The sequence below is a fragment of the Schistocerca serialis genome, chromosome 12, assembly GCF_023864345.2.
Source record: "Schistocerca serialis cubense isolate TAMUIC-IGC-003099 chromosome 12, iqSchSeri2.2, whole genome shotgun sequence".
NCBI classification, from domain to species: Eukaryota; Metazoa; Arthropoda; class Insecta; order Orthoptera; family Acrididae; genus Schistocerca; species Schistocerca serialis.
Genome location: NC_064649.1, coordinates 118,428,016 through 118,456,013, shown reverse-complemented (window position 1 = coordinate 118,456,013; position 27,998 = coordinate 118,428,016). Strand labels below are relative to the sequence as shown.

Sequence of the window (27,998 nt, the reverse complement as noted above, 5' to 3'; positions counted from 1 at the left end):
TGGCGCCTAAAATCTGAAGGAGTAGTTGGAAGTTTGGTTGTACGCTGCAAACAATTTCGTGTTATCACTGAACATGCCTACTCTAGTTGATTTGTGTGAAAAATACTTTGGGCACAAAGACTTTTATGATGTTCTACGTATACCGAAAAATGCAAATGAAAAACAAAGTAATAATTGATTTATAACCTCAATAGTTTAGTAGTTGACATTTTACACCCCAATGTAATAATGATATTTTTTTGTAGTTAGGAAAGCGTACCATAGGCTGTCTCTGCTTGTGCATCCTGATAGAGTTGAAGAGCAAAAGAAGGCTGAAGCAACGGAGAAATTCAAAGTTTTGGGAAAGGTTCATTCAATATTGAGTGACAAAGAGAAGAAAATGGTTTACGATGAAACAGGTATTATTATCGCTCAGCCCTGTAGTTTTATTTACTGATCCGTATTATGATGTATTTTAGTAGTTCTACGTTCCATTAAAATTGCCATACACATGTTGGACTTACCGTTCAGAACATGGCATCATAACTAATTTGCTGTGAAGTGTATGATTCGTTGCGCTAGTGATTGTTTACGTTGGGTATTTCTTATCTTTAATAAATGGTACTTTTTTATGACAGGCACTTCTATATTGTTATGAAATTCACGTCCTACAGCGCGTTTTTCGTATCTTAAACTTCCTTTTTACCTAATTTTACTGACGGCAGTACGGCTAGTTCAGACTTACAGTATTGAAAACACATATTTCATTCAAATTAGTCACAACAGTAGTACAGAGGCAAAAACTTTTCTGCATCTTAAAAAACTGCATTGTAAATAAGCAATATAAACACGCCGACCCAAAGTGTTAACTATATGTTACTGCCAACGTTTATGAATGTTTATATTCAGTTGTCAAGAGCTTCAACACATTCGAGGAGGTACTCATTTCTGTTCAACACACTCTAGACAGCTAGTATCGTTTTGTTCATAGGGAAGACAGAGTATGTGGTTTACATCCTGGATCTCCCCACAGTTGCCCTGTGTTGGTATGAACTGAATTCTATGGAGATGTGCATAGTAGCAGCCATTTCAAAGCTCAGTGGAGTTACATGTCATATCTCAATTTCCAGTGTTCCATTGTGCATTTGATATATAAGAATGGATTTGTGTGTATCAGATGGCCTTGTCAGACCTTTGGTCTTCCGCTCCTGTTAAATTTGCTTCTTGACATATCCATGACTAAAAGCAATTAGATCCCCAGCTGGAGCACACCTCATGTTCCATTCATTACCACTTGATTAACCCATTCCTTGCAATCCTATTACAACCCTTGGCCTGTGCAAATAAGACTTTTAAAAAAATGTTTCTTCACATTTCTGCTGCAGTAGGAGGTATTTGATATGGCAAATAGCAGGTCCCTTTATGCTTAGGAATTAATTTTAGTATTTTCAATGCTTAGTGTGTGTGTGTGTGTGTGTGTGTGTGTGAGAGAGAGAGAGGGGGGGGGCGGTTTTTTTTTAAAAAAATCATCCTATGTGAGGTGGTCCTCAAAGATGTGGCAAAAAATTCTGATTGTCAACATCCCCCCCCCCCCCAAGCAGTTACCACAAACAATTTAACTTGTACATGCTGCTACTCATATAGTAGTTCCTAGACCATTGTAACGCTGCCATTCACTCTAGTGGTTTGTAGAGCATTGTTAATAATTCATTTAGTTACGTCCACCTGCTTAGCCGAATGGTCGTGTGCTTGCCTCCCAAGCAGCGGCCCGGGTTGGAGATTTTCTCCGTTCGTGGACTGGGTGTTGTGCTGTCTTCATCATTTCATCCTCATCACTGGCACTCGAGTTGCCCAATGTGGCGTCAATTGCAGTAAGACTCAAACTCAGTGGCTGGACTTCCCCGGATAGGGCCTCCCAGCCAGCAATGCCATATGATCGTTTTATTTTTTCGTTTAGTTGCATTAGACAAGCAAAGTCCCAAGAACTAATAATAAAGTTTGAAATATAGCTTTATAGCACAGAAACAGTGTGGATAACTGATCTTAAAACAGCATTCATATTAAATGGTACAAGTAATATATAGACTTCTGGTACATAAATTTGACATGTTTGTATTATAGTTTCTCATTTTTCAAAAAGAATGAGTTGTATGTATAACCTTAATTTATTAACTCCCTAAAAATTATTTACTCAATTAAATCAGTGTAGCATATATGTTCAATATTTGTAATGTGTTATACGTAGTGCTTAAGCATGGAGCAATTTTCTGCTGATAATAATGCGCTACATAGCTATGTTAGCTGGTTGTGCATAATGTAAAACAGTTATTTTCTTGCAGGATCATATGATGAGGAAGATGAGAAGGCAGAGAGAGATTGGAATGAGTATTGGAGACTGTTGTTCAAGAAAATCACAATTGAAGATATCAACAGATATAAGAAACAATATCAAGGTATAGATGGATTGCTGTTTCACTTGCTGATATACATATTTTTGTGTGTATACATGTATATCTGTGACATACTGTACTGATTGTATTGAAATGGGTCTAAAATATATTGGACAAGTTGATGCCCACAGTTATAGACTGTGCAATGTGATGAGTAACTTGATGTGAACTATAGGTGGCTGGTCTATATTACCAACTGACTAACTCAGTGGCTTAGTTCCAGTTGTAGGTACCATTTCTAATGGTTTACAGGAGCAAGAAACAATTATACTTCGAAATCAGCATTTCATATAATTATAGACCAGATTTAAAACACTGTCATAAAACAGTCATGAAGGGGTATAACCTTATGTTAAAGGCTTAACAAAGTAAGAGAAGTTTCAGAGTTGGAAACAGTGTGTGTCTGGAGGCAATATAGCTCGTACACGCAAATTACCACAATAATATTTGTCCAGTATTTGAGAATCTGAGCATTTATCAACTTACAACAAACTTTTCTTTCTAAACTACTACGTGCTTACTTCTTAAACATCAGACATTAAATGCTATAACACATTTGTAAAGTAATCAAGGTTTGAAGCTGTTTCGTGCATTTGTGTAATAATATGTAAACTAAATTTTATGTGGTTATTTGCAATAAAAGAAAAGTGTACTCTTAACTTTTAAATGCCACTACAGAAACCAGTAACTAAACTTCAGATTGTGTTATATTAACACAGAATGTAGTGTCAGTCAATGAATATTTATTTTTGCTTTGTAATTTCATGAGACAGTAAGATAAAATAATAATTTAGATCCGAATATCTAATAACTTGATTATTTTTTAAAATACGAATTCCAGGGTAAAATGTGTTTTTAATTTTTAAGTTTAAACAAAAGTTTCAGCTATTAATGGTAAAGTTTCTCAGGATACAGCCACATACTGCTTTACTTTGTAACTAAAAACAAACTTCAAAGATTTTATATAAAAAAGAATATTTCAAAAAAATCAAGTAACACTACAGTGAATGTTTAAACATTTTCCTTTTATCACAATAATTCCTCAAAGGAAATATCAAAAATCAGTCAAATAAAGCATTACTGTTTGTTTTCTTCCGCAGCACTCTCTGCATGCAGAAAATAAAGTAGAACTCCCTCATCTGACTGTCAGGAGACCCAGCTAACTGGTTCTTTCCATCTGTATGTTCATAGTTTCACCATTCAGATATCTTTCATGAACATGGAGGTGTTGACCCCTATATGTTTTGATTGACAATGGTCAGGGTTTTTTTGCCAATTTTAATGGACTGCACTGTCAGTGTAAAGTGTTAGAGGTTGTTCCGTCATTTCAACTAATTCACTAAATAAACAACATAACCAAATTAAATCTTTGGCCACTTCACTTGGTGATATAATTTCTGCTTCAGTTGTATAAATAGCCACCACCTTCTGCAACTGACCTGCCCATGATACAGCACCACCAGAGAACTTTGTCATGATGGCAGTTGTTGAATTTCTTCTCCACTTAACCACAGTGAAGTCAGCATCACTGTAAATTCTCAAATTTTCTTCTCTGTCATAAGTAATACCATAATTAAACGTACATATCAGCTACAGGATTATGGATTCCGGTCCTTGGTAGTTGGTTTTTGCGTAGTTCGGGCAGCTTTATTCACTGAAAAAGTTATTTCTGGACATGTTGCTATTGAGAGGGACATAAGACATAAAATATCCTCACAATAGGGTGCAGAGGATGAAACTGCTTCATCTTGATTATTTTTCTTCACATCCAACTAGAGTTGAAATCACATTGGATTCTGCCATTAAATTTTTCCAATGTTTGTTTCACGTATTTTACTTGAGTTATCGTAATTGCTTAATCTTCATTTCGCTTTATTTTTTTGTCAAGGAAATTGTCAAGGGTCCCCACTGTTACATCAAATTCCCGTAGTAAATTGTTCAGAAAAGCAGTAATTTCATCATCATTGTCAACAATTAGACAATCATAAACATAAATTTAATACGGTTAATAATTTAATAATAAATAAATACGCTTGAAGCAGTAAATGAGTTTTGCTATTTGGGGAGCAAAATAACTGATGATGGTCGAAGTAGAGAGGATATAAAATGTAGACTGGCAATGGCAACGAAAGTGTTTCTGAAGAAGAGAAATTTTTTAACATCGAGTATAGATATAAGAATCAGGAAGTCTTTTGTAAAAGTATTTGTATGGAGTGTAGCCCTGTATGGAAGTGAAACATGGACAATAAACAGTTTAGACAAGAAGAGAATAGAAGCTTTGGAAATGTGGTGCTACAGAAGAATGCTGAAGATTAGATGGGTAGATCACGAAACTAATGAGGAGGTATTGAATAGTATTGGGGAGAAGAGGAGCTTTTGGCACATCTTGACTAGAAGAAGGGATCGGTTGGTAGGACATGTTCTGAGACATCAAGGGATCACCAATTTAGTATTGGAGGGCAGTGTGGAGGGTAAAAATCGTCGAGGGATACCAAGAGATAATACACTAAGCAGATTCAGAAGGATGTAGGTTGCAGTAGGTACTGGGAGATGAAGAAGCTTGCACAGGATAGAGTAGCATGGAGAGCTGCATCAAACCAGTCTCTGGACTGAAGACCACAACAACAAACAAATTCTTATGTAATGTCGTATTTTCCTTTTATTTTCAATAGAACCAGGATCTGCAGCATTGTTTTGACAACCTGCTTCATTCATGACTACCATAAAACATTTGTCACAGCAGCGTGTTGCTTGTCAGAGTCTATGGAGACTCAATGTATTATTTCTGAAGCCTTTTGGTTGTTCCATACACACTTCATCCTGAAGTATTACATTCAGAAAGACCATCTTCACATCAAATTGTTTAAACACCATCTCCTTCAAAGGAAACTACCACTAGCAAAACTCTAATGGTGTCATAACATGCAGTGGAACTATGTGCGTCTTCATAATAAATTCCTGCTTGTTAAATATACCCTTTAGCAATTAGTTGGGCTTCGAAGTGAGTGCTTCCATCAGCTGCAACTTCTCGATGTAGAACCCTGTGATTTTGAAATGCCTTGGCATTGTGGGACGTTCAGCTAACATCCACATATTGTTTCTCTTTACTGCTTCTGTTTTTTCATTAATAGTTTGTATCCGTTTTTCCTTTTCAATTGACTGCAATATGTCAAAAAACAGTTCGTACCTATTTGCCAGCACTAACTTTTGTCAGCATCAAGAGATCACTGCTTTCTATCCAGGCTCGTTTTCTTCTTTGCCTTCTGTTCTCCAGTTTCTTCATCAGAAAATTCAGTCTGTTGATTATATATTATTGTCATCTGAGAATTGACTTCCTCCAGAATCAAATGCATTAAATTTTTCTTCACTTTGGCATCCTCCAGAGGCAGACTACCGAGGAATGTCAAATTTAATATTATCACTGAGCAAATTGCAAACTGTTTCTGGCTTAAATTTTACACCTTCACTCAAGACCGCTTTCTTTTTGGAATGATCCGGACTCTTAATCCATCTTTGTTATTGGCATACCCAACAAGTTGAACAAAAACAGCCTTTTCATTAACCTTTGGATGAAAATTTTTGTTTGTATGAACATAGCAACCTGTACCAAAAACTCTGCTGTGATCAAGTTTTCCAGCTTGAACCATAGCTCATAAAGAAATTTGACCGGAGCTGCAGACCTTCCAGAATGATTTAAAATATAGACTGCTGTACTGCAGTCTTCTGCGCATAATCCTGTTAGTAGTTTCCTTGCATCCAGCATAAAATGTGCTGATTCAAAAATTGTTCTATTTTTCATGTTCGGTCAAATCATTTTCTTCAGGAGTATAGATAGGGTGGAGGAATCATAATTCTGTTCTTTTATCCATGAGCTGTTCTCTAGCTCTGTTGTTAAATTCTTTACCTCCATCTCATCTAAACTGTTTAACCCCCCAGGGAGCTCGCGCACCTTTCGTGAGTATGTGTGTGACGCACACAGGGCCCCAAGCTATTCCAGTCCATTCTTCCTTCCCAGACTGCACTTCCTTTCTTGTGCCCCTTCCTCCCTATCTTCACTCCTCCCCTACTGCCGCCTCCTTCCCTTCTCTTGATTTTACTACTTATCCACCTAGTCCGTCCCTTCACACCAGGGGGCTCGCCACTCTTTGGTGGCTTTGTGCTTGGCCACCATGGGGCCCCAGCCTTTGCAGCATATTTACCTTTCTGTGCTGCATGTCTATCATCTTGTTATTTTCTCCTCCCTTGGGAAACGTGTCTGGGGTGTTATTGGGAATGTTCCGCATTGTCTATCGCTGACATACGAACAGTCTCACCACTGTTTTTCATTTCCCTTTCCTTTCTTTGTTTCCTTCTCACATTCCTCCGCTTCAGCGTTCGAGGTTTCTCATTTTCTTCTTCCTCCCTGTGCCCTCCTGAAGGCAGGCCCATGCAGCTGACACACAACAGGTGACTGAGTAATACGTTATTCCCAGCCCCGGGTAGACAGGCAGGGTTTGCACGTACCCCCTGGTACAGGCCAGGCCCAGGGAGGGGTGATTGCCTGAGCTGCTGCCTTTCCAAATTACCGATTGTTCCCTCGGTCAGGTGTTTGGGAGGTGTGAACAGTGAACAACCATCACCTAAGGCAAGTGCGCCCCCTTGTCGAGGGTTTTGTCCAGAGCCTATAACGGCCTGTATCCTGCCGGGCATCTCCAGCTCCCTTTTTGCTGGCAGATTTTGCCATCTGTTGCAGTTCTCTGTAGGCATAGCTCGTCTAGCGGTGTCTTCAGTGATGTCTTGATCATCTTTACTCCTGGAGCATCGGCAGTGGCTTTCGTTTTTCCACTGACAAAACCGTCTGTAAGACTTTCTGGTGGCACAATTGGTTTCTCCCACCATCTTTACGTCATGGGTATGTTGCTCTTCTGTTAATTGAAACCACGAAATTCCTGGGGCCCATGCTCAATAGGAAACTCTTGGTCTTCCCATGTGTCTTACCTGTCAACCTGCTGTACGTGGTCCCTCAATGTCCTACGTGTCCTCAGTGGTACTTCCTGGGGTGCCGATCGAACCTCCCTCCTCCGTTTATATTTGTCCCTTGTCCGTTCGAGACTTTGCGTCTGCACGTCTATTGCTCTTATGCCATCTCAACACTATCTACCCTCGTGGCATCTGTTGGGCCACTGATGCCTTTTACACTAGCCTGGTTGAGTCTTTATGCTGAAACTGCTGAACTACCACTGTCCTTCTGCCACGACTTTCTCCTCAGCAGGTATGCATGCTGTTTGTCTGCCTTGCGTGGCCACCCATCCCATCGGTGACTCCTTTAATTACCACTATGGGGCGTGTTCCTCTTCTGTTACCTCCTGGAGTCTGCTTTCGGCACTTGCTCTGGTGGCTTAACTTCGCACTACCTCCAACTTTCTTGGTGGGTGTGAACCCTTCACCACCTCGGGTTCGTGAAGCGGCTCATGTTAACCTTGGCCTTCATTCGCTTGCTAAGGACACTACTTCGGCCTTGCTCTATAGCCTTAAGTTTCAGGATCTTCGTGTGGAATTTTGCGATAGTACCTTTTGCGTACACTGATGACTCTCGGACTGACCGTGGTATCGGGTGTGACTTTGTCATTGGCACCCACATCTTTCGATATCGGCTTCCAGCACACTGCTCAGTATTTACAGCCGAGCTCTTCACCTGTATCAAGCCACAGAGTACATTGTACGACTCAGACTTTTCAATTGTGTCCTCTGCACAGACTCACTCAGCGCCCTTCACCTTCAAAGTGTGTGGTGTACTCCTCCCATCTCTTAGTCAGGGTGTCTACGAGCCGGGAGATTCGGGAAAAACCCGGGAATTTTTTCATCCGTCTACTCATTTTTTCATCGTTATTAAAAAACTTTACTGGCACATTTATGTGATGTATGATGCGCAAAAAGATCAACAATATATGTAGAAGCTTAGCTTCTCTTGCAGCTTACTAATCTTAGAGACCAACCGGGAAAAACCCGGGAATCTTTTTGAGTTCCGGGAATTTTTCATTGTTTTAGTTTTCAGTTAAATTTTTGTGATTTTGACTGGTAAGAATCAATACTCTAACAAAAAAAATTACTGTATCCCGCTTCTGCAGAATAATACTGCAGCAACAAAATATGAACGAGAGAAAAAAACGAAAATAAAACTTAAGTCACAAAGAAAACGCGCCATATACAACAACAAAACACAGTACTCATACAAGTGTCTGCCAGCAGCAAAGTGTGTCAAAGGCTTTAGGAAGTGTGTGCAGTGCTTCTTAACAACAAATTGCCTCCAATGAACGTTACGTGACAGTTTTTTTACATTAGATTCGTTTTAATGCAAGATCTTTTAATGTTTCACTCGTACGAACATGCGGGCTTCCTGCGTCATCGTAGCTGCGCAAGTGCAGTGACGCCTGTTACCTGGCGCTCTCTGGCAACTGCTGAAGCGTACCTTTCTAATAGGTCACGGAAAAATATTGCGAATATTGCTTTGAAAAGCGTTACTTTCAAAGTAAATTTCCTTTTATGTAAGATAAACTATGTGAGAGAGTGTACGACAAATTTCTTAAATCACAGAACGTTTGACTCTCATTTAAAAATCAACTCTGGGGACGACCATGTGAAGAATTTCGAGCCCAGAAGATCAGACATTTACGTCGTTATTAAAAAATTTTACCGGCACATTTATGTGATGTATGACGCGCAAAAAGATCAACAATATATGTGGAAGCTTAGCTTCTCTTGCAGCTTATTAATCTTAGAGACCAATATTATATGTGATAGCTTTGCTTTTCTTGTAGCAACATTAATTTAAGCCATTAATTTTTCTTATTTGTGTGTTCGCACTACCTAAGAGTGATCTAGCAATTGGCCGACTACATCAAGTGTCAAATGCGGTTATCAGCTGGCGAGATCAGGTGACATGAGCTGTGACTGGCTTACAAAAGCGCATCACAATCTCGATTTTAATAATGCCTCGGAAAGTAACATGCGGTGTTTGGTGGAACACGAATTTATACCTTTGTAACACGGAAATGTGCAGTGTATATGTTGCGGCACATCAAAGATCTTTCCAAAACTTGTTTTTTTTCCCCTGAGTTTCATTTTCTAAAGTGCCGGGAAATTCTACGCCGGTGTAAAAAACCATAAAAGGATTGATAATGCCGATAAAAAGTATACTGTCACTTAACACAGAAAAAGTGTATTTTCACCCAGGAGAAAGTGTATTTTCAACCGGGAAATCCGGGAATTGTTTTTCCTTGTCCATGTAGACACCCTGTTAGTGCAACGGGCCCAGGAAAACTGTCACTTGCTCACTCTTGGTCGACCCACTGTGAGGTTTGTGGGTTCCTGGTCATGTCGGTCTGCCAGGAGACGAGGCTGCTGCCAAGGCTGCAGTTCTGGTACCTCAGCCCACTAGTTCCTATATTCCCTCCAATGATCTCTGTTGCCGTCTGTCAGGAGGTGGTGTCCCCATTGGTCCTCCCTTCACGGGAATAAACTCCGTATTATTAAGCCTCTCCCAGCAGCTTGGATGACCACCTCTAGGTGCTCCCGCTGGCAGGAGGTCATTTTAACTAGGTTGCATATTGGGCCCTGCCTTTTTAGCCATCGTCATTTGATAAGTGACGATCCCCCACCACTTTGTACATATTGCGCCCAAGTTTTAACTGTCCGCCACTTCCTAATGGAATGCCCATTTTTAACTGTTTACGTTTCTGCTTGGGTTTGCCATCTGAGTTACCGGTCATTTTAGCAAATGACCCACGGCCTGTCGACCGTGTTTTACTTTTGATCCATCAAAGCAGTGTGGCGAGGGCCATTTAATGTTTAGTTTTGGACCTTCATTTTGGTATGGTGTCTTTTGTAGTCCTTTCTCCATGTCCCAGTCTTTTCTTACGTCAATTGGGATTGACGTACAGTCGTTTCTTAACTCCTTTTTGTCGTCGTGTTCAATTAACTGCATCAACTGTCTTAAAAGACATAGTTAAGAGTAACACAGTGGGATGAATGGTGTATGTTAGCTGTTTCCATTATCTGTAGTAGTATTGTCTCATGTTTTCTTTTTGCAGCAGTATACATTGTAACCTTTGGCAGTGTCTTCTGCAGAAATAAATAAAAAGGGCAGAAGAATTGCATTTAGTCCAAAACTAGAAACTTCAAAATAGTGCCTCAGTGTACATTCATATGGACTGTGAAAGTCTGCATTGCGTTATAACACGTTTAATTGCCCAACAGAAAATATAGTTGAGGATTAAGTGTGTATCAAAACACATGTCCCCTGTGTAAAATTGCTGCTTAGATATTTCAAATTGTTGTTCAGGTGTTTTGAATTTGACACTGCGTACATTTCAGCTATCTTCACTGGTGAAGAAACTTCACCGCGCATTTAGGCAGCATTTTAAACTTTTATTTTCATGTATTGATTTTAAAAAAATGCCTGTTTAACACTTAGTGCTAATACCACTTTAACAAAATTGCAGGCTCTGAAGAAGAGTTATCAGACTTAAAACGGGCCTATACTGATGGAAAAGGTGACATGGACTTCATCCTGGAATCTGTACCGTTTAGTAATACAGAAGAAGAGCCACGCCTTCGCTCATTGCTGCAGGGAATGATTGACAGTGGGGAAGTTCCCGCATTCCGTGCATTCACTCACGAAACTCCTCGCAAGCGAGAGCGGAGGAAGAGGAAGGTGAGTTCTAAATAATAGTAGGCTGAAAAATGAGGATCGGGAGACAGTGGGGTATATGCCAGCAGACCAATGACATCATTGAGTAGGCAGAGTTAAAAGCCTGGAGACTTTATCGGTGGATGTCTAACATCGCAACACGGAAACATTATCGAAACAAAAACTAGCAAAGTAATGGGGCATCAGTGTGAATAGAAGTGTTTGCGTAGTGTTCTTGTAATAACCATGAAAATCTGACTTCAGAGAGAAAGTATTGGTTTAATTAGTGATGTAAATATTCTTGACAAGTTCATTAGGCTTTGCCATCTAGCAATGAGGCTGTCGCATAATGTAACTTAGACATAGTGGTAGAGTACAGATCAGTTTAACAGCAGAACTTCCATTAAAAAGAAGAAATAGTGCCAACAGTTACAATATTTGTCAAAGCAAACCCACAATCCTGCAGTCTTCACTACACCTGCTCTTAGCAGCAGGCTTGTACAGATCTGCTAGATGACAAATCCAGCATTGCCCATGCATTCATTTTGCCACTTTTCCGTTAGAATTGAACTGAGTTTGTAGTGCAGTATTGAAAAATTTCATTTCCATATATTCTCTTTGCCTTTACAAATGTGTGTGTGTGTGTGTGTGTGTGTGTGTGTGTGTGTGTGTGTGTGTGTGTGTGTGTATACCCGTCCTTTTTTCCCCCTAAGGCAAGTCTTTCCGCTCCCGGGATTGGAATGACTCCTTACCCTCTTCCTTAAAACCCACATCCTTTCGTCTTTCCCTCTCCTTCCCTCTTTCCTGACGAAGCAACCGTTGGTTGCGAAAGCTATAATTTTGTGTGTATGTTTGTGTGTCTATCGACCTGCCACTGCTTTTGTTTGGTAAGTCTCATCATCTTTGTTTTTAGATATATTCATGAAAACAGTTTGAAATTACGAAACAGTCGTACAAAGAAGTATGCGTAACGTACAAATGTGTAGTACGGTATCCGAATAAAGAAACGTGATCCTGGACGATTTTGTGTGTATGCTGTACACGGATATGGGCATGTCTAAAATGTGAATTTGTAAACGTCTCAATGGCAACAATTCTTCATAGCCGGTTGTTGTTTCTGCCTAGATCCATTTGCGTTTTTGCAGTTGAAAGCTGTCAGAAGTGCTGCCAGATGTCTGGGATTTCCTTAAGTTGATTCAACTGTAGGAGTGTCTTAGAAGTAAAGAATAAATGTATTAAAACTTCAACCATGATGTGGCGTTTGTGGCATTATCTCAGTAGTTATGACATACCTCTCGAGTTATGTTCTGTACAATGATACATTTTCTTAGGTACAGTCAGTGGCATATTTAGATACTGTCTGCAAAATATGTTGTGAATAGAGTTGGTAGGAAAGATGTACTAAATTTAAACGGCATGTGTGATGGTGCAGTGTTTCACTCATTTCATTGTTTAGGCCGGTATTACACTATCAAATTTCTTTGTCAAAGATTTGATCAAAGATGTGATCAAATATTCCATCAAATATATTTGACAAAGATCTTTGACGTAGCGCTAGAAGGGGTATTACACTTTCATCAAAGTTCAAGATGGCTGACAACAACTTGTTATTAACCACAGCAGTTGCACGTACCGCAATTGCATTGTCTGCACATGCGGAAAAGAAGTGGGGGGGGGGACAGTACATACGAGGTTGACACTCTTAAATTCCTGGGATTACAACTTGATAATAAATTCAGTTGGGGGGAGCACACCACAGAAGTGCAGAAACGCCTTAACAAATCTGTATTTGCAATTTGAATGTTAGCAGACATAGGGAACGTAAAAATGAAAAAGCTTGCACACTTTGCCTACTTTCATTCCGTAATGTCATATGGTATAATATTTTGGGGTAAATCTTAAAGTCAAACAAAAGTTTTCAGAGTCCAAAAGCGTGTAATACGTATTATTTGTGGAGTAAATTCACAGACGTCCTGCAGAAACCTCTTCAAAGAACTGGGTATACTAACTACTGCCTCTCAGTATATTTACTCCTTAATGAAATTTGTCCTAAATAATACATCTTTTTTTCCAACAAACAACTCAGTTCATACATACAGTACCAGGAACAAAAATGATCTGCACAAGGACTTAAAAGCACTTACTTTAGTTCAAAAAGGGGTCCACTACTCAGGAACACTCATCTTCAATAATTTGCCAGCAAACATAAAAAATTTAGTTACAAATAAAGATCAGTTTAAAAGGAGCCTGAAAGACTTACTAGTGGCCAACTCTTTCTACTCCATTGACGAAATTTTTAATAGAAACAAATGGTGTATTGTATTTATTCATACTATTAGTGTTATTATTTCAGCTTTAAAAAAATTGACATGTTCCACATCCACGAGGATCTCCTCAGCACGGATCTATGGAACGAAAAACTAATCTAATCTGGGTGAAGCCGTGGGTTTTACGACGACACGATAAAAGAATTCAACAAAACTTGTTACGTGAGCTTACAGTGGAAGACATAAAGTCGTACATAAATTACTTAAGAATGGATGAGCATACATTTCTGTATGTGCTCAGTGAAGTGTATCCTCGTATCACAAAGCCCAATATTCACTTAAGAACTGCTGCGTCTTCAGAAGACAGGCTCACTGTAAAACTCGGATTCCTTGCTACAGGAGAGGGTTATGTTAGGTTAAGGTTGGAAGGTCAGGTCTCCAATCTTCTTAATCTATTTTTGTATTGAGGGTGCCTCACGTTGTAAAGCGCCTCATCAGCTTCATACATCTCTCTTAATTTTGTAGTTATCGGTACACCCAATTGCATTTTCGGGCAATGTTTATAAAAACACTACAGACGACAGAAAGCTGCAGCGATGCTAGCACTCCATGTGGTAACATGTCACATTGCAGTGAGCAGAAGACAAGCAGATTTCTTTGATCAAATCTGCAGCGAGGCCCTAGAGTTGATCAAATATTGGACGACATTTGACAAAGTTCCTGATACACTTTGACAAAGAAATTTGATAGTGTAATACCGGCCTTATGAATTCGTATCACCTGAACTAGGATAGGTAGGTGATCCTTACCCTACAGCAATTCTTGCCTGCCAGTAAGGAGATATGTGTGCCAAGTTTGGTTGAAATTGGTTCAGTGGTTTAGGGGGAGATGTGGAACACGTAGACATTTTTATTTTATAATATGTGTGGATTACATGAAATTATCAGTTACTGCCCATCTGTACCCCTCCTCGTGCTGTATGGACCATTACATTAACTCGACCTATCAGAATGAATTAAACACCACATCAAATTACCACCAACAAGAACACGATATATTTTAAGTAAGGCAGGAATGATATATAGAGCTGAAACGAAAACAACAGTTACCATCTACATTACACATGCAACACTTCAGAGAGTTAACTGATGATTCCAAAATAAAATTTTCACTGTGCAGGAGCATGTGCGGTGATGTGAAGCTTCCTGGCAGATTAAAACTGTGTGCCAGACCGAGACTTGAAATCAGGGCCTTTGCCTTTCACGGGAAAGTGCTCTACTGTCTGAGCTACCCAAGCGTGACTCTCGACCTGTCCTCACAGTTTCAATTCTGCCGAACACAGTTAGCAAGTGGGGTGCATCCAGCCCTTGTGAGGCAAAACTGAGGAGCTACTTGATTGAGAAGTAGCAGCTCCAGTCTCATAAACTGACATACAGCCATAAGATTGGTGTGCTGATCACCTGCCCTTCCATATCCCCATCCAGTGATGCCGGTGGGTGACACTGCGGCCAATCCTTTCTGTTGGGTGTTTGTGGCCTGTTCGGGTAGAGTTTCTTAGTTTTAGACGGATATTATGTCAGTGCCAATGGTTTAAAAGTGCCCCTAACATCTTTTGGCGATGGTCCCAGTGTGTCAAGAACCAATGGGACCACTTTGACTGGTTTATGCCAGTCGCCGCAGGTACATTTTAATTTTGATAAGTTTTTCCACTTCTCAGTGATTCTGCTATGGTGAAATACTGAAAATCTAATAATGCTTTTGCATTATTTAGGAGATAGACATTAAATGAGGACTGTAGTCCAATGTGTGCATATTTTATTTCATGAACACTACAGATTGTTGTCGAGATGACTGGGTGTTTGTGTTGTCCTCATCATTTTACAATCATTCATGCAAGTGGAAGATTGGACTGAAAAACGGTGCGCTGATAACCGCACAGCTGAGTGCCCCAGTCCCCAATCATCATAATCATCATCAGATGTGTTGTCAGTTCAGTGTTAACGACGTGTCAAGTTTTGATAACTTGATGAGCGCACTGTCACTCTAAACACGTTGTTGATTTGTGTTAAGTATGATTAAAGTGGTTGACTGCTACCAGTTATTATTGATAAAATATAATAATCATTTCCTCACAGCCAAAAGATAATGTGAAACTGGTTTGTGGCATGGGCAAGCCTTTGCAGTAGACACAGTTGCAGTATTTTGCATGCTAAATTTCTTAGACTTGGCTTGTATAATAGCAAGATCTTCATTGTTCAGATGTTTTAAAGTGAACATGAGACCACTTCTAGTGTGTAAGATTCTGTGTTATTCCTTATAATGGTAGAGGAGACCAGATTCTTCTTGGACATATTTCACTGTCTTTTGACGATTCTGCTTCACTTTCATTTTTTTATATCCGATTTCTTCTTTTAATCAGCCAAGTCGTCCGGAACATCAGACAAGACGCCCGTGCATTCATCGTAAATAATTATATTGTCTCTTTCGTGTGCCATAATGAAAGTGCACAAGTACTTGTAAAAACAAAAAACTTGTTGATGTGTGTAACTTATTGTTACCTAAACAAAACACCAACAGAATGAAAAAGGTACTAAAGTGCTGTCACCAGCCACTGCGCGATACTATGCTCACGACACCACTGTGGTGTTGCCGGCCAATGAGCGATACAGTGCACACAATACCACTGTGGTGTCGCCGGCCGTTGACCGCTTTTTCGTGCACGACACCACTGTGGTGTCGGCAGGTGGCAAAGTGTTAAAATACTAGAGGTTAATCGCCAAAGCATTCACAGCAAAGTGCCAGAGTTGAAAGTGCTCCTACAAAACAGTAAACCTTATATATACAGGTACAGAAAGCTGGTTGAAACTTGAAGTTTACAGCACTGACATACTTGGGGAATTTTAGGTAAGAGTTATAGCTCAAGTTGAAAAACCATAGGGTTATGGATGGATAGATCCTAAATGAAATGCGTTTGGCAGTCAAAAAGCATTGTTTGAAGCATTTGATCACTACTGTAGCAGAATATTGTCCAATGATCTTTCACAGAACCAAGGAAATTCAGGACATATGTAAAGGCTGTTAGTGGCACCAAAGTTAGTGTCCAGTCACTAGTGAATGGGACAGGAACTGAAACAGAGGGCAGTAAAGCAAAAGCTATAATGCTTCACACAGTTTTTAAATGTTCCTTTGCAAATGAAAATGCAGAAAAATTGTCTCAATTTAATTCTCATACTACAGAAAAGATGAGTGAAATAAGTTTGTGTCAGTGGTGTTAAGAAACAGCTGAAATTGTTAAACTGAACAGATCTCCAGGGCCCAGCCCAATGGAATACCTACCAGATTCTATACTGAATTTGGGACTGGGGTAGCCCCTCTTCTAACTATAATCTGTTGCACATCCCTCGAACAAAAAACTGCGCCCAGGTCGTGGAAAAAGCACAGGTCACGCTTGCCTACAAGAAGGGTAGTAGAAGTGATTAACAAAACTACTGTCCAATATCCTTATCATAAATTTGTTGTGGAGTCTTGGAATATATTCTGAGTCAAACATTGAGATCTCGAATAGAATGACCACCTCTATGCCAACCAGCTCGGATTCCAAAAGCATCGATCAAGTGAAACCTGTCACTTTTATAACATGACATATTGAAAGCTTTGGATGGAGGAAGTCAGATAATGTGGTATTTCTCAATTCCAGAAAAGCATTTGACTAAATAACACACCTACTCTTATTGTCAGAAGTATGCTCATATTGCGTATCAAATGAAATTTGACTGGATTGTGGACTTTTTGTTAGGGAGGACGCAGCATGTTACCTTGGCTGGAGAGTCGTCGGATTTAACATTTGGCACGCCTCAGGGAAGTGTGTTGGGACCCTTGTTGGTCGTGTTGCGTATTAATGACCTTTGGGCAATATTAATAGTAGCCTCATTTTTGCAGATGATGCAGTTGTCTATAGGGAAGTACTGTCTGAGGCTGCATAGATATTCAGTGAGGTCTTGATAAGATTTCAAGGTGGTACAAAGATTGGCACTTGATTTAAATGTTTAGTAATGTAAAATTGTGCTCTTCACAAAACAAAAAGGTGCAGTATCCTATGGCTATAGTTTCAATGAGTCACAGATGGAATTGGCCGTCTCATACAAATACCAGGGTGTAACTAACAATTTACAGGGATATGAAATGGAATGATCACATAGGTTCATTCTTGGATAAAGCAGGTGGTAGACTTTGGTTTATTGGCTGAATGCAGGGGAAGTTCAGTCAATCTAAAAAGGAGATTGCTTACAGATCACACATGCAACCCATTCTGGAATATTGCTGAAGTGTGTGGGACCCGTACCAAATAGGACTAACAGGGGATATTGAATGTGTAAAGAGGTGGGCAGGGTTTGTTTGATCCATGGAAGAGACAGGGATATGCTGAAGAACCTGAACTGGCAGACTCTTGAAGATTCCCAAGAAAGCCTGCTTACAAAGTTTCAGGAAATGGCTTTTAATGATTACTGCAAGCATAAACAACCATTCCATATGTATAGCTCCCATCCCCCATGCACGCCAATGCTCAGAACCCATTGGTAAAGATTTTTAGTATGTTGAGGAGATTCCCTTTTAGCACTGTGCAAAAATTTGTAACTATTAGATTTTCCCCTCTAATTTACATTTCTTGATTTCATTGACTGGGCTAGTTCATCAGGGGAAAAAGGCTGCTGCTTCTCAACAGAAAAAAAATCAGTTGCTGAAAGATCAAATAGTGAGAAGAAAGAAAGCGAGCATAGATTGTTTTGGAAAAAAATGTTTAGAGGTAACTTTTATGTTTTTCTCGAACAACTCAAACACCATGACTTTAGCAAAAATGTTCCCCAGTACAAAATTAAACTGCGTCGCATTTCTTAAAAAAAAAAAAGGTCCTATTCATTTTTTCTCTAGGACTACCAATTTCCGCATTTTATCAGCCATTGTTAACAGGAACATATTTTACATAAACGCTCTCATAAGGGGAAAACTTGATTGGCAGAATATGCTGACAGATTTTGTAGTGTATTAGCTAACTTGCTGTAGTATGCATTGCGGATACAATGTAACTTTGAAGTCGGCTACAAATGTAAACAAATGATGACCTCTCGTAAAGTACCCTCCGAAAATTATTTACCAGTATCTTATGCAGTCCTAATTTAAAACACCCACCACTTAAAAGTGTCTTGGTAAAATGTCTGTATTACATTAATTTTCGAATTTTAGCAACCAGAGAAATGTATATGTGTATTTTATGAGAGACTATTTAAGCATCCGTACTTTGTGCCTCCAGAGCTTAACTTTGAGTGCAGGTGCACTGATACGTAGTTGCATTCGCATGCATGGATTCTCTCTCTCTCTCTCTCTCTCTCTCTCTCTCTCTCTCTCTCTCTCTCTCTCTCTCTCTCTCTCGTGGGGTTTTACCAGATGTAAAATACCAGTAAGGAAAACTAGGTTATATTTTCAATATTTGTATGAAGGAAATAGCTTTCTCAGATACGCTTATTAAGCTGGAGCTGAATAGAATTTGTGTTTTATATTTAAATGACATTAAGAAAAATATTAAATGTGTGTACCATTTTTAAGTGCAGTAGGGTTGTATTAAGGGATGAAATTTGGGTGTGGTGGGGTGGTGGTGTAACAGGGTGAAAAGGGGGGGGGGGTAGAAGCAGGAGGAAGGGTAGGTCACTGGATTGCATTCCAGCTGAAATATTTTATCAGAGTAAGCTCTATTTTCGTCACCCAAGTATTGAAAATATAACCTAGTTTTGCTTACTGGTGTTTTACATCTGGTGAAATGGTGTTTGTTTGTTTATTTTGCATTTCGAGGTAGAATTTGTATCTGTATTCGCATTAATTGCAGATGTGGACTTTTCAGGTCCCTAATAATATGGTATAAAGCAACATAAGGTGTGTTATTTCTAAGCTGTAGCTGACAGTGTATCCTGAATTAGGCTTTGTTCTGAATTAGGTGCACAGTTGATTACCATCCATTGCAGCCGTCAGTCCAAAGGCTGGTGTAATGCAGCTCCCCAGGCCAGTCTTGTCATGTGCAAATCTCGTAATAACTGCAAAATTACAGTAACCTACATTCTTTTGTACCTGCTTGCTGTAGTCAAGCTGTGGTTTCTCTCTAAAAATTCTTGCCCCTCACACTTCCCTCCATTAGCCAGCTACCAATTTCTTGATGCTCCAGAATGTGTCTTACAAACATAATCCCCATTTTTTAATCAGTGTGTACAGTGAAGTTAATTTCTTCCTGATTAAATTCCATACCTCTTCATTGGTTACCCAATGTACCCCACTAAGATTCAGCATCTTTGATTAAGCTTTGTGTACAACTTTCTTGTGTGTTTGCCTACGCTGTTGCCATTTAATGAAATGCATATTTTTGTACTTTCATTTCTACAATTAGTTTCTTGATTAATTTCACACTAAATATTTCTGCAATTGACTGACAGAAAAAACATATTTTTCTGCTTCCCCATTGCTCAGACTTTGTTGTTTCATTTTTAATACCTCCTAAATTTTATAACAAGATAAGATTTTATCTTCTTAGTAAACTGTTCTTTGTTATGTATTGGGCTTTAAATGGGATGGTTGCCATTGACTATTATTGCTCATTAACCTTCTATGGACAGAATTATGAATTAATAAAGAAAAGATTCTAAATGCCATATTTGTCACTTAAGGGTTACGATGTACGTATATTGGTGAATGTACATAGTCATATTTTATATAATATATTTTGCAGCTATATATATGTATATTTTCAATGCTCAAACTAACATTCCAGTTCTGCCCAATAATGTACTTTCTTTGCAGTTTGGCATCTTGCATGTACCTCTTTTCACACACAATTGGCCATGTCCAACATTGTCTTGACGAACAACCTTTAAGCTAACCGGTTCTTATGCATGCATTATTTTCTTATTCTTTGCATATTCAGTATCTATGCTTAAAGGTCTTCTCTATCTCCCACTAAACATCCTTGTTCATTTTATGCAGGGTATCAGCTATTTCAGCTTTGAACTAACAAAATTACCTCTGCTTATTTTGGGGTATACAGAGAGTTAGTCCCCCCTCTGCAGTATCCACACATTTACTACCTTCGTATGAAGGAAGTGGAAAAATAGCTGATGGTAGTACTTCTTCAATCTGATGTTGATTCTATATAAAGTGATTACTGAATCTCACAGATCTGCTCCTCCCGTACAAACATTGTAGAGTAGAATAATTGGTGGAACAACTGACTTCAGGCCTTTCTTTGGCCTTCCTGTCGAGTCAGTTCACCTTATTTAATGGTGTCACTAGAGGAAGCACTGATGAAACAATCACTCCCTCCATCAGCCTCACAAAATTCCTCTTTTCATAAAATACTGAGAAAAAGAGATCGCTTGTGAATGCCTAAGTTGTGATGTCTAAAAAATACCATCTCAGATTCTGTGGGTAATGTTTATTAAAAACCTTTATCAAGATATCTCAGTTACCTCTGTGATGTGGTTTTAACTTAAGTTTTCAAGATCATTAAAAATATATAACCCCAGCTGCAATACACAGGTCCATGCTACACTGAACTCACAAGATGTGGCTGTCCTAGTAGTTGGCGAAATTCTCACAGTGCAGTGCGATTTCTCCTGTGTACTTTCATTTAAAGTGTTAAGAATCTACTACGCATGGCGACGGTGAGACGATTCTTCTCGCTACAAAAATATGGCAACGTGTTACAAATTTGTCAAGCTTGTTCATAGAGGGTTAAAGAAGTGTTTGCTTTCATTTTTCTTTAGATTTTTAGGTGCTTTCCACTATATTCATATATACAGTAACCCCTTTCAAATTTTTAAAGTGGGAAAAAGAAGCACAAGAGGCAGAGAAAATGAAGGTGGAAATGAATATGGATGACGGGGAAGAAGGACTACGAGCCATAATCCAGGCTAAGCACGCCCAGAGGACTGTCGATGCCGACGCGTTCTTCGACCATCTGGCAGCGAAGTACAGTGGTGGAGGGGGTAGTGCTAAGAAGAAAGGCACGCGACAGCAGCCTGCGAGGAAGCAAGCCAAGAAGTAGTGCAGCAGTGGGCTGTGCAAGAGCAGAGTGAGGCTACAGACTGAAAACAAATTTATTTCTGGTGTATTTTATCAATGTATAACTTGCTACAGCATTGTTTAAGAACTTGTTTGACCCAAATCTGTCACACATAGTTTACCTTGAATGAAAATGTAATTTGTGGGCCATGTTATACATTTGTAAATTTCTGAACATTTTGAGATAAGGTGTGTGTGTGTGTGTGTGTGTGTGTGTGTGTGTGTGTGTGTGTGTGTTTCACTCAGAGAAAGACTGTAAACTGTTACTTGTAGTTATATTGCCAACTCCGACATACTGTTCTCCTTTGGTTCACATATACTTTGTTAAAAATTAGTACACAGTTTTCACTTTAAAAATGAGTTCTTAATGTGATTAAGTTCACCAAAAAAAACTAAAAACTGTGATACAACTTTACTGTTCTACCCTACACTTGGACCGCCATCGTATGTTGTGCAGTGTGAGATAGCGTTATCTTTGTGTCTGGCTGCTTTAAGTACAATGAAATCTTTAAAAAGTGATTATTTTAATTTGTAGTCCTAGCCTTGAGTCATTCATGATGATCTGAAACGGCAATAAGGGATCCTTCAAGCACCTGGGAAGTACTTGAGGTCCCACATGTCATGTGAAGGACATCTAGAAATTAGTGTCTGAAGGACACAGTACTGGAAATGGAAAGTGTGATTTGCAATTTTAAATTTGAAAGTACTGGCATAACTTTAACAAGATGATGCATAAAGCATTGTGGTTATCCAAACAGTAATTGTATCCTGTGATGTGTTGTTACATTTGACAGATGACTGCCACTGTCACCTGTGGAGACAGTCTGTCATAGGTCCAATAACTATTCTCACAGTTTATAGCCATTATGTGTTTACACTCTGGATTTATATAAGTGGAATAACCATATACAGTGAAATCTCACTTTTACCCTTTTCAAGGAACTTTAAAAAATGGAGTAGAATACGAGAAATAACTTTTTAAGCAGAAAGCTACTTTTATGTTCTCCCCCTCCCCCTCGCATTTTTGTTGTTTATGTATGATATATGTAGATAATAGGCATAAAAAATACTTGTCAGGGACTTGTTTATAATCCATTAAAGGCCATCTGAATTTTGTACTATCATCAGCCACTGATGCGACTAGAACTGGTAACTGTGTGGGATGTAGAAATGTGACTTAATTTCATTCATTATAATCAATGTTTTTGGAACGTCTGCAGTTGTCATTAATTATTTAAGAATGAATCAGTGCACCAGTTTTATTTTTTTCATGTGTAACACAGTGCTTTTTGAGAATTCATTGTCATCTGTAAATTGATGTAAGTATTTTGTTTGACGTTTGCATATGTGCTGTTCTGATTCCCTTGTGCTGTAGTCATATTTTTGATGTTGTAAATACATAAGGATTTGCACTGGACGATGGGAATAAATTCTCAAAACACATTTTGATATGAATGAAAAAATGTGTATCTCGTGCAGTGTGTCATTAATTGAACCATAAACATTTGAGTAATGCAAAATGTGAAAAGGTGTGAACAAGTGCTGCAAGCGAACAAACAATGAAACACGGGAAATATGTGTTAGAGGTGTCATGATCACAAACTTGCACATCCGCATTAGAGGTAGTTTAAAAATTCTCATGGTCGGTCATTATTTGAACAAACATAATTACTCCCATTAGCCATCACACCAAGTAGAGCTTGGAAATGGTAGAAGATAAAACACGAATTGCTCAGTTTCCACTGATTCAGATTTGAGTACAGTGCCCTGGTGTCACACTTGTGCACATAATGTTTGTAAGCTTCACTTGAAAGCCAGCACTACGGGAGTGTCATTTCATATCAATTAAGTCAACTTTTTCTCCACCAGTGTTTCATCAAGTGTAAATCACGGGAAAATTAAAAATGTTAATGCAAAATCAGGAGCTAATTAACATTGTAAACATAGGAAATTTGATGGGAGTGATAAAAAATTATCATAAACGGTGGGAAAACGTTAATTCTGAGAATGTCAGAGCAGGGTTACTCTGTAATTGTTGTTTAATAAGCACTCCACCAGATGTTCTTGAGAGTTAATTTTTACAAAAGAAAATTATATGAACTGTAATATTTGGTCTTAAGTAGGTTTATGTAACTAGAGGACAGAATGCGAAAGTAGAGGATGTGTGGTTTGGTGTAGTCAGTTGATATTGTTTAGTCTCCTGTTCTGACCTTCAACCACCTTCCCTTACTTCTGAGAACTGCTAGCAACACCTGTTTACCACATATATGGGAGTGACTGTTTTGACATGATTTTTATCAAGCCAGATACTGTCAACTGGGTGTACTTGAGAAACTTTAAAATTTTGAAAGCACACAGAAAATCTGACAGTTGTTCAAGAAGCAAACTTTCATCTGCTTTCCAGCTACTTGAAGTACTATTGACTGACAATTACAGAAAAATTGCATTTTTGAACTACAGGACAGGAAAGTTAAGGTTTTATTCTGTCCCATGTTACTCCCCAGGTTGGCTATATTGGGGCAGAAAGCTTGAAACATCAATTTTGTTATATAATCTTGTAATGTTTTAACTAAATGATAATATTCAATACATTAGGGACCGGGAAATGTTTTGAAAATAATTTCATTACTAAATTTTAAAATAACCTTATTAAGTGAGAAAAAGAAACATTAACAAAATTTAGTTCTTATCACTCGGAAAGACATTTCTCTCTTCACTGCCTTTGGCATAATAAAATTTGAACAAGAGAAACTACAGAAATGTCATCATTTGTAAAAAATAAACATTGTTTCCTTTATAATGCCTCATGAATTCGCATTCATGTGATCCATTGTTAGCAATGTGCCAATGAAGTTTTTGTTGATCTGTCTTTTTGTTCACTAATAAACAACTGAACTTTAACAAAATCTCCACATTGAACTGATAAACACTGCTGCTGAATATTTGGTGTTTGTGCAAGAGTTTCATTCCCATCATTATTCTGGGTTTCAGTTCTATTGTTCACCACCATTTGCAATTCACATTCTTGAAGAGAATAATGTTCTTCCTGTTTTTCTTCAACTGAAGGTTGATTTTCACCCCCCTCTTTGGTGGATGCTGTAAACTCTTATTGCTACTTAATTTTTCCCCTTTTGCTTTTCTCCTTCTCTTTTTCAGAAGAACTTATTGCTGTCTCAAAAAAATCAGATGTCACACTTGATCCTGGAGAAATATCCAATTTTTCTCTCTTCTTCATAGTTGTATGTTTTGCTGGTTTCCTTGAGGTACCTTTCAAATGAATTATTTCATTTTTGCATTTGGTCTTCAGTTATGTGCTACGTGTGTCACGGCTTTTTGTGGTTCAATGGGATTTATGTTACTTGCTTCAAATCCACTAAACGGGTTTTGCATTATGAAGCACTATTACTTCTCAAGAGTTTTCTTAAGACATTGAAAATATCTTTAAGGAGCGAGGTATGATATTTTGCTTTCCACTCCTCCAATACCTCCCTCCATTTCACTTCCTCCTGGAAAAAACACTAGGTCCAAAGGCAGACTCAAATGAGGTTGTGTTAGGAGGCAAGAGCACAAGCTATATGATGATTTGCTCACATTCTTCTGTTATTGTCACTGACATGTCTTGCCTATTTATCTCCTATTATGACTGGGTCCATCACATACTTTTTTGAGCTATGGAAGTGCTGTAGGTAAAACCAGTCCTCAAAAATTGCACCCTCAAACGATCTTGGCCCTGATCTTGAGCAATTGAAAGGAGTTCCCTTTGGTCCACCTTCTATCCTCATATAGTATAGCTGTTCTGATTCGTACACAGTGTATTTAGGGAGACAATATCGAGATGCTGTACCAGTAAAAATTACTGATGTGCTTGATTCTGAATTATCAATGATTTTCAGGATGCTTGCGTTGTCTTCTTACAGTGACTTTTCTTCTTCCACGAGCCATCTGCCATGTTTATTTCGTCATAATACAATATAGCATTTTGCAGAATTCCACTGAATGAAACGTTCAGTCTTCAAAATATGATTTTTATTGCATCTACACTTAACAGCAACTTTCAAAATATGATTTTTATTGCATCTACACTTAACAGCAACTTTCCATCTTTTCACATTCTCAGAAAATCTACCTTCAGTTTTATTCCTGTTTGAAAATAATTTTGTCCATTGTCCACCAGACATTAATTTTAATTTCTATGAAGCCCTTCTCATCAAACTATTTTGACAATAGGCTAACATTAAATTTAATTTCTATGAAGCCCTTCTTATCAAACTATTTTGACAATAGGCTAACATTAAGTTTGATTAGAGTGGTGCCCCATTTTGCCGCTCCTTGAAGATTTTCCGCCAAACCGTATCCCTCTGTAATGCTAAGAGTGGGAAGGTGGCCATATTTACGCACATTCCTGTACTTCATCTTTCTGTTGAGTACTTTCTGGAACTCCATATCTTTCTATAGCTTTCTGAAGACTAAGGTTCTTACCATCTCCTTCCCATATTTCAATGATTTGAGATGAAATAAACTGTAAAAATGAAAAGGAAGTATTACAGTGCTTTCCTGTCAAACTTCGATATGGTCCCAAGTAACACATAATGAACACATTTAGAATGAATGAAAATAATTGAGTGGCCACATTGAACTTCGTTGTAGCTATAAATCACGAAGGAGGTTAGAATAGGACATGTAAACAAAACTTCTATCTTTAATAACATAAGAGTGAAAATTAACATTACCTCCTGTACTTAAAACAAAAACATTGTCCTTTAAATATTGTTGAATCAGTACTTAGCAGGCTTCGAAATATGTAGCAATTACTACAGCCACTCATGAAATACAGATTCATAAAAATATAAAAACTTTCCAAAATCCCTGTATCAGTGGTGCCAATACTTTAAACAAAAAATTTGTTCAAAGTTACATCTGCTGTTCCAAGTACACCCAGTTGATAGTACCTAGTTTTCTCCCTCTATTTAACATCTTGGCTCTAATGGATGGTACACAATTATTGGTGACTGTTCTAATAGCACAAGTTTGCTCAGTAGCTATTTTTCTGAGAAGCAATTTTTTTGTCTTGATTTGTATTAAATATTGTGGCTTATCTTTCTTTCTAAGGATCACATAATAAACAAACACCACATAAGACTGTAATCTGTTTCCTCCCTTTTTTTTAATTAAAGATATGGATTGTTGTGCAGTCAGATTGTGCTATGTATACAGTAACAACCCATTAATGAAGTGACACAAAATTAATTGAAAGCCTTAATAATCTCTCAACTAATTTGCAATTTGCCCAAAATGTGAGCTTATCCAGCTCCAGGCAGTTGCTCATTACAGATCAGTACAGCACTAGTTTTCACATTCTCTTGTGTGGAAATGACATTTACATTTGTTGGCAGAATCTGGTGTACAGCCTATTGACGCAATACTCTCCTAAAATTGTTCCTGACAAGGTCGGCATGGGGTTGTTTTCAGTATTATCAGGTTTCTGTTGTTGTTTAACACAAAATTCTCTCTCTCTGACCTTTTTTAAAATGTCATTTTAATAGATTGTTAAATACCAGTGAATTACTGGAAATACAAATATTTTAAATCTTCAAAAGAAGTTCGATTAATAGAAAATTGATATGTGTACTTGTATTGATTTTGTGGTTTGAGAGCTGGTCAACAGTTGTGATATAGGATGTTTTGCCTATTTTTACATAACTGATGTGTGCATTTATGTTGGTAGCACATGTTTGTGATTTTTTGTTTTGTTTTATTAATGACAATATTATGGAAAGGATAGATTTCTGCTCACCATGTAGATGTTCAGTTGCAGAAAGGCAGAATGAAAAGACAGCTAAACATTTGAGCTTTTGGCAACAAGGCATTCTTCTAAGATAAGAAACATACACGCAAGCACAACTCGCGCACATGATCACGTCTCTGGCCACCGAGGCCTTGTGGCTAAAAGCTCAAATGTGTAGCAGTCTTTTTTGTTGTGCCTGTCTGCAATGTGGCGTCTCCTCCGTATGGTGAGTAGCAATCTATCCTTACCATAACATTTGTCATTACTCCGTCCTGGATGTCCCTTTGTTTAATTTGTATTCATGTGATTTGCTGATTGCCACACTCTCTCTCCCGGCTATAATACTAAAATTTGTTTTGTATCTATCTAAAGTTTCCTAAAAGTAACTTGCATATTAAGTCATTGTTCAAATAAATTACCCTTAAAGGGCAATGATTTTTTCATAAACTGTACCAGGCCTATTTTATGCACCCGTCCCTAGAAACCGGGCAATTTTACCAATATTAAAAAAATTACTGCATCAAATCTACTGTTTGGATTGTGGCAAATTTGGTACCATCTTGAAGCTGCACATTTCTACTTTAATTCTGAGTGAAAGAAACTACTTTACAATGCACAGCTTTAAGGTACAGTTGTAGAAATCACTTAGATGTTTTAAGAATTTAGAAAAAGTCATACGAATAAGGGAATACAATTGTGATTTATTTTTAACCAAAATTGTGGCACTACATTACATGTTTCTGATAGTA

General features: G+C 38.3%; 1 protein-coding gene across 1 annotated transcript; it reads left to right on the top strand.

Annotated features, from left to right (window-relative positions):
• Nucleotides 1–12: 12 nt before the first annotated feature.
• Nucleotides 13–27,933, top strand: LOC126428220 (dnaJ homolog subfamily C member 9). Its single transcript, XM_050090138.1, has 5 exons — nt 13–167; nt 246–398; nt 2,319–2,432; nt 10,910–11,121; nt 21,226–27,933. Exons 1-5 carry the CDS (start codon nt 74–76, stop codon nt 21,445–21,447), a joined length of 795 nt encoding a protein of 264 aa, XP_049946095.1. The 5' UTR covers nt 13–73; the 3' UTR covers nt 21,448–27,933.
• Nucleotides 27,934–27,998: the final 65 nt, after the last annotated feature.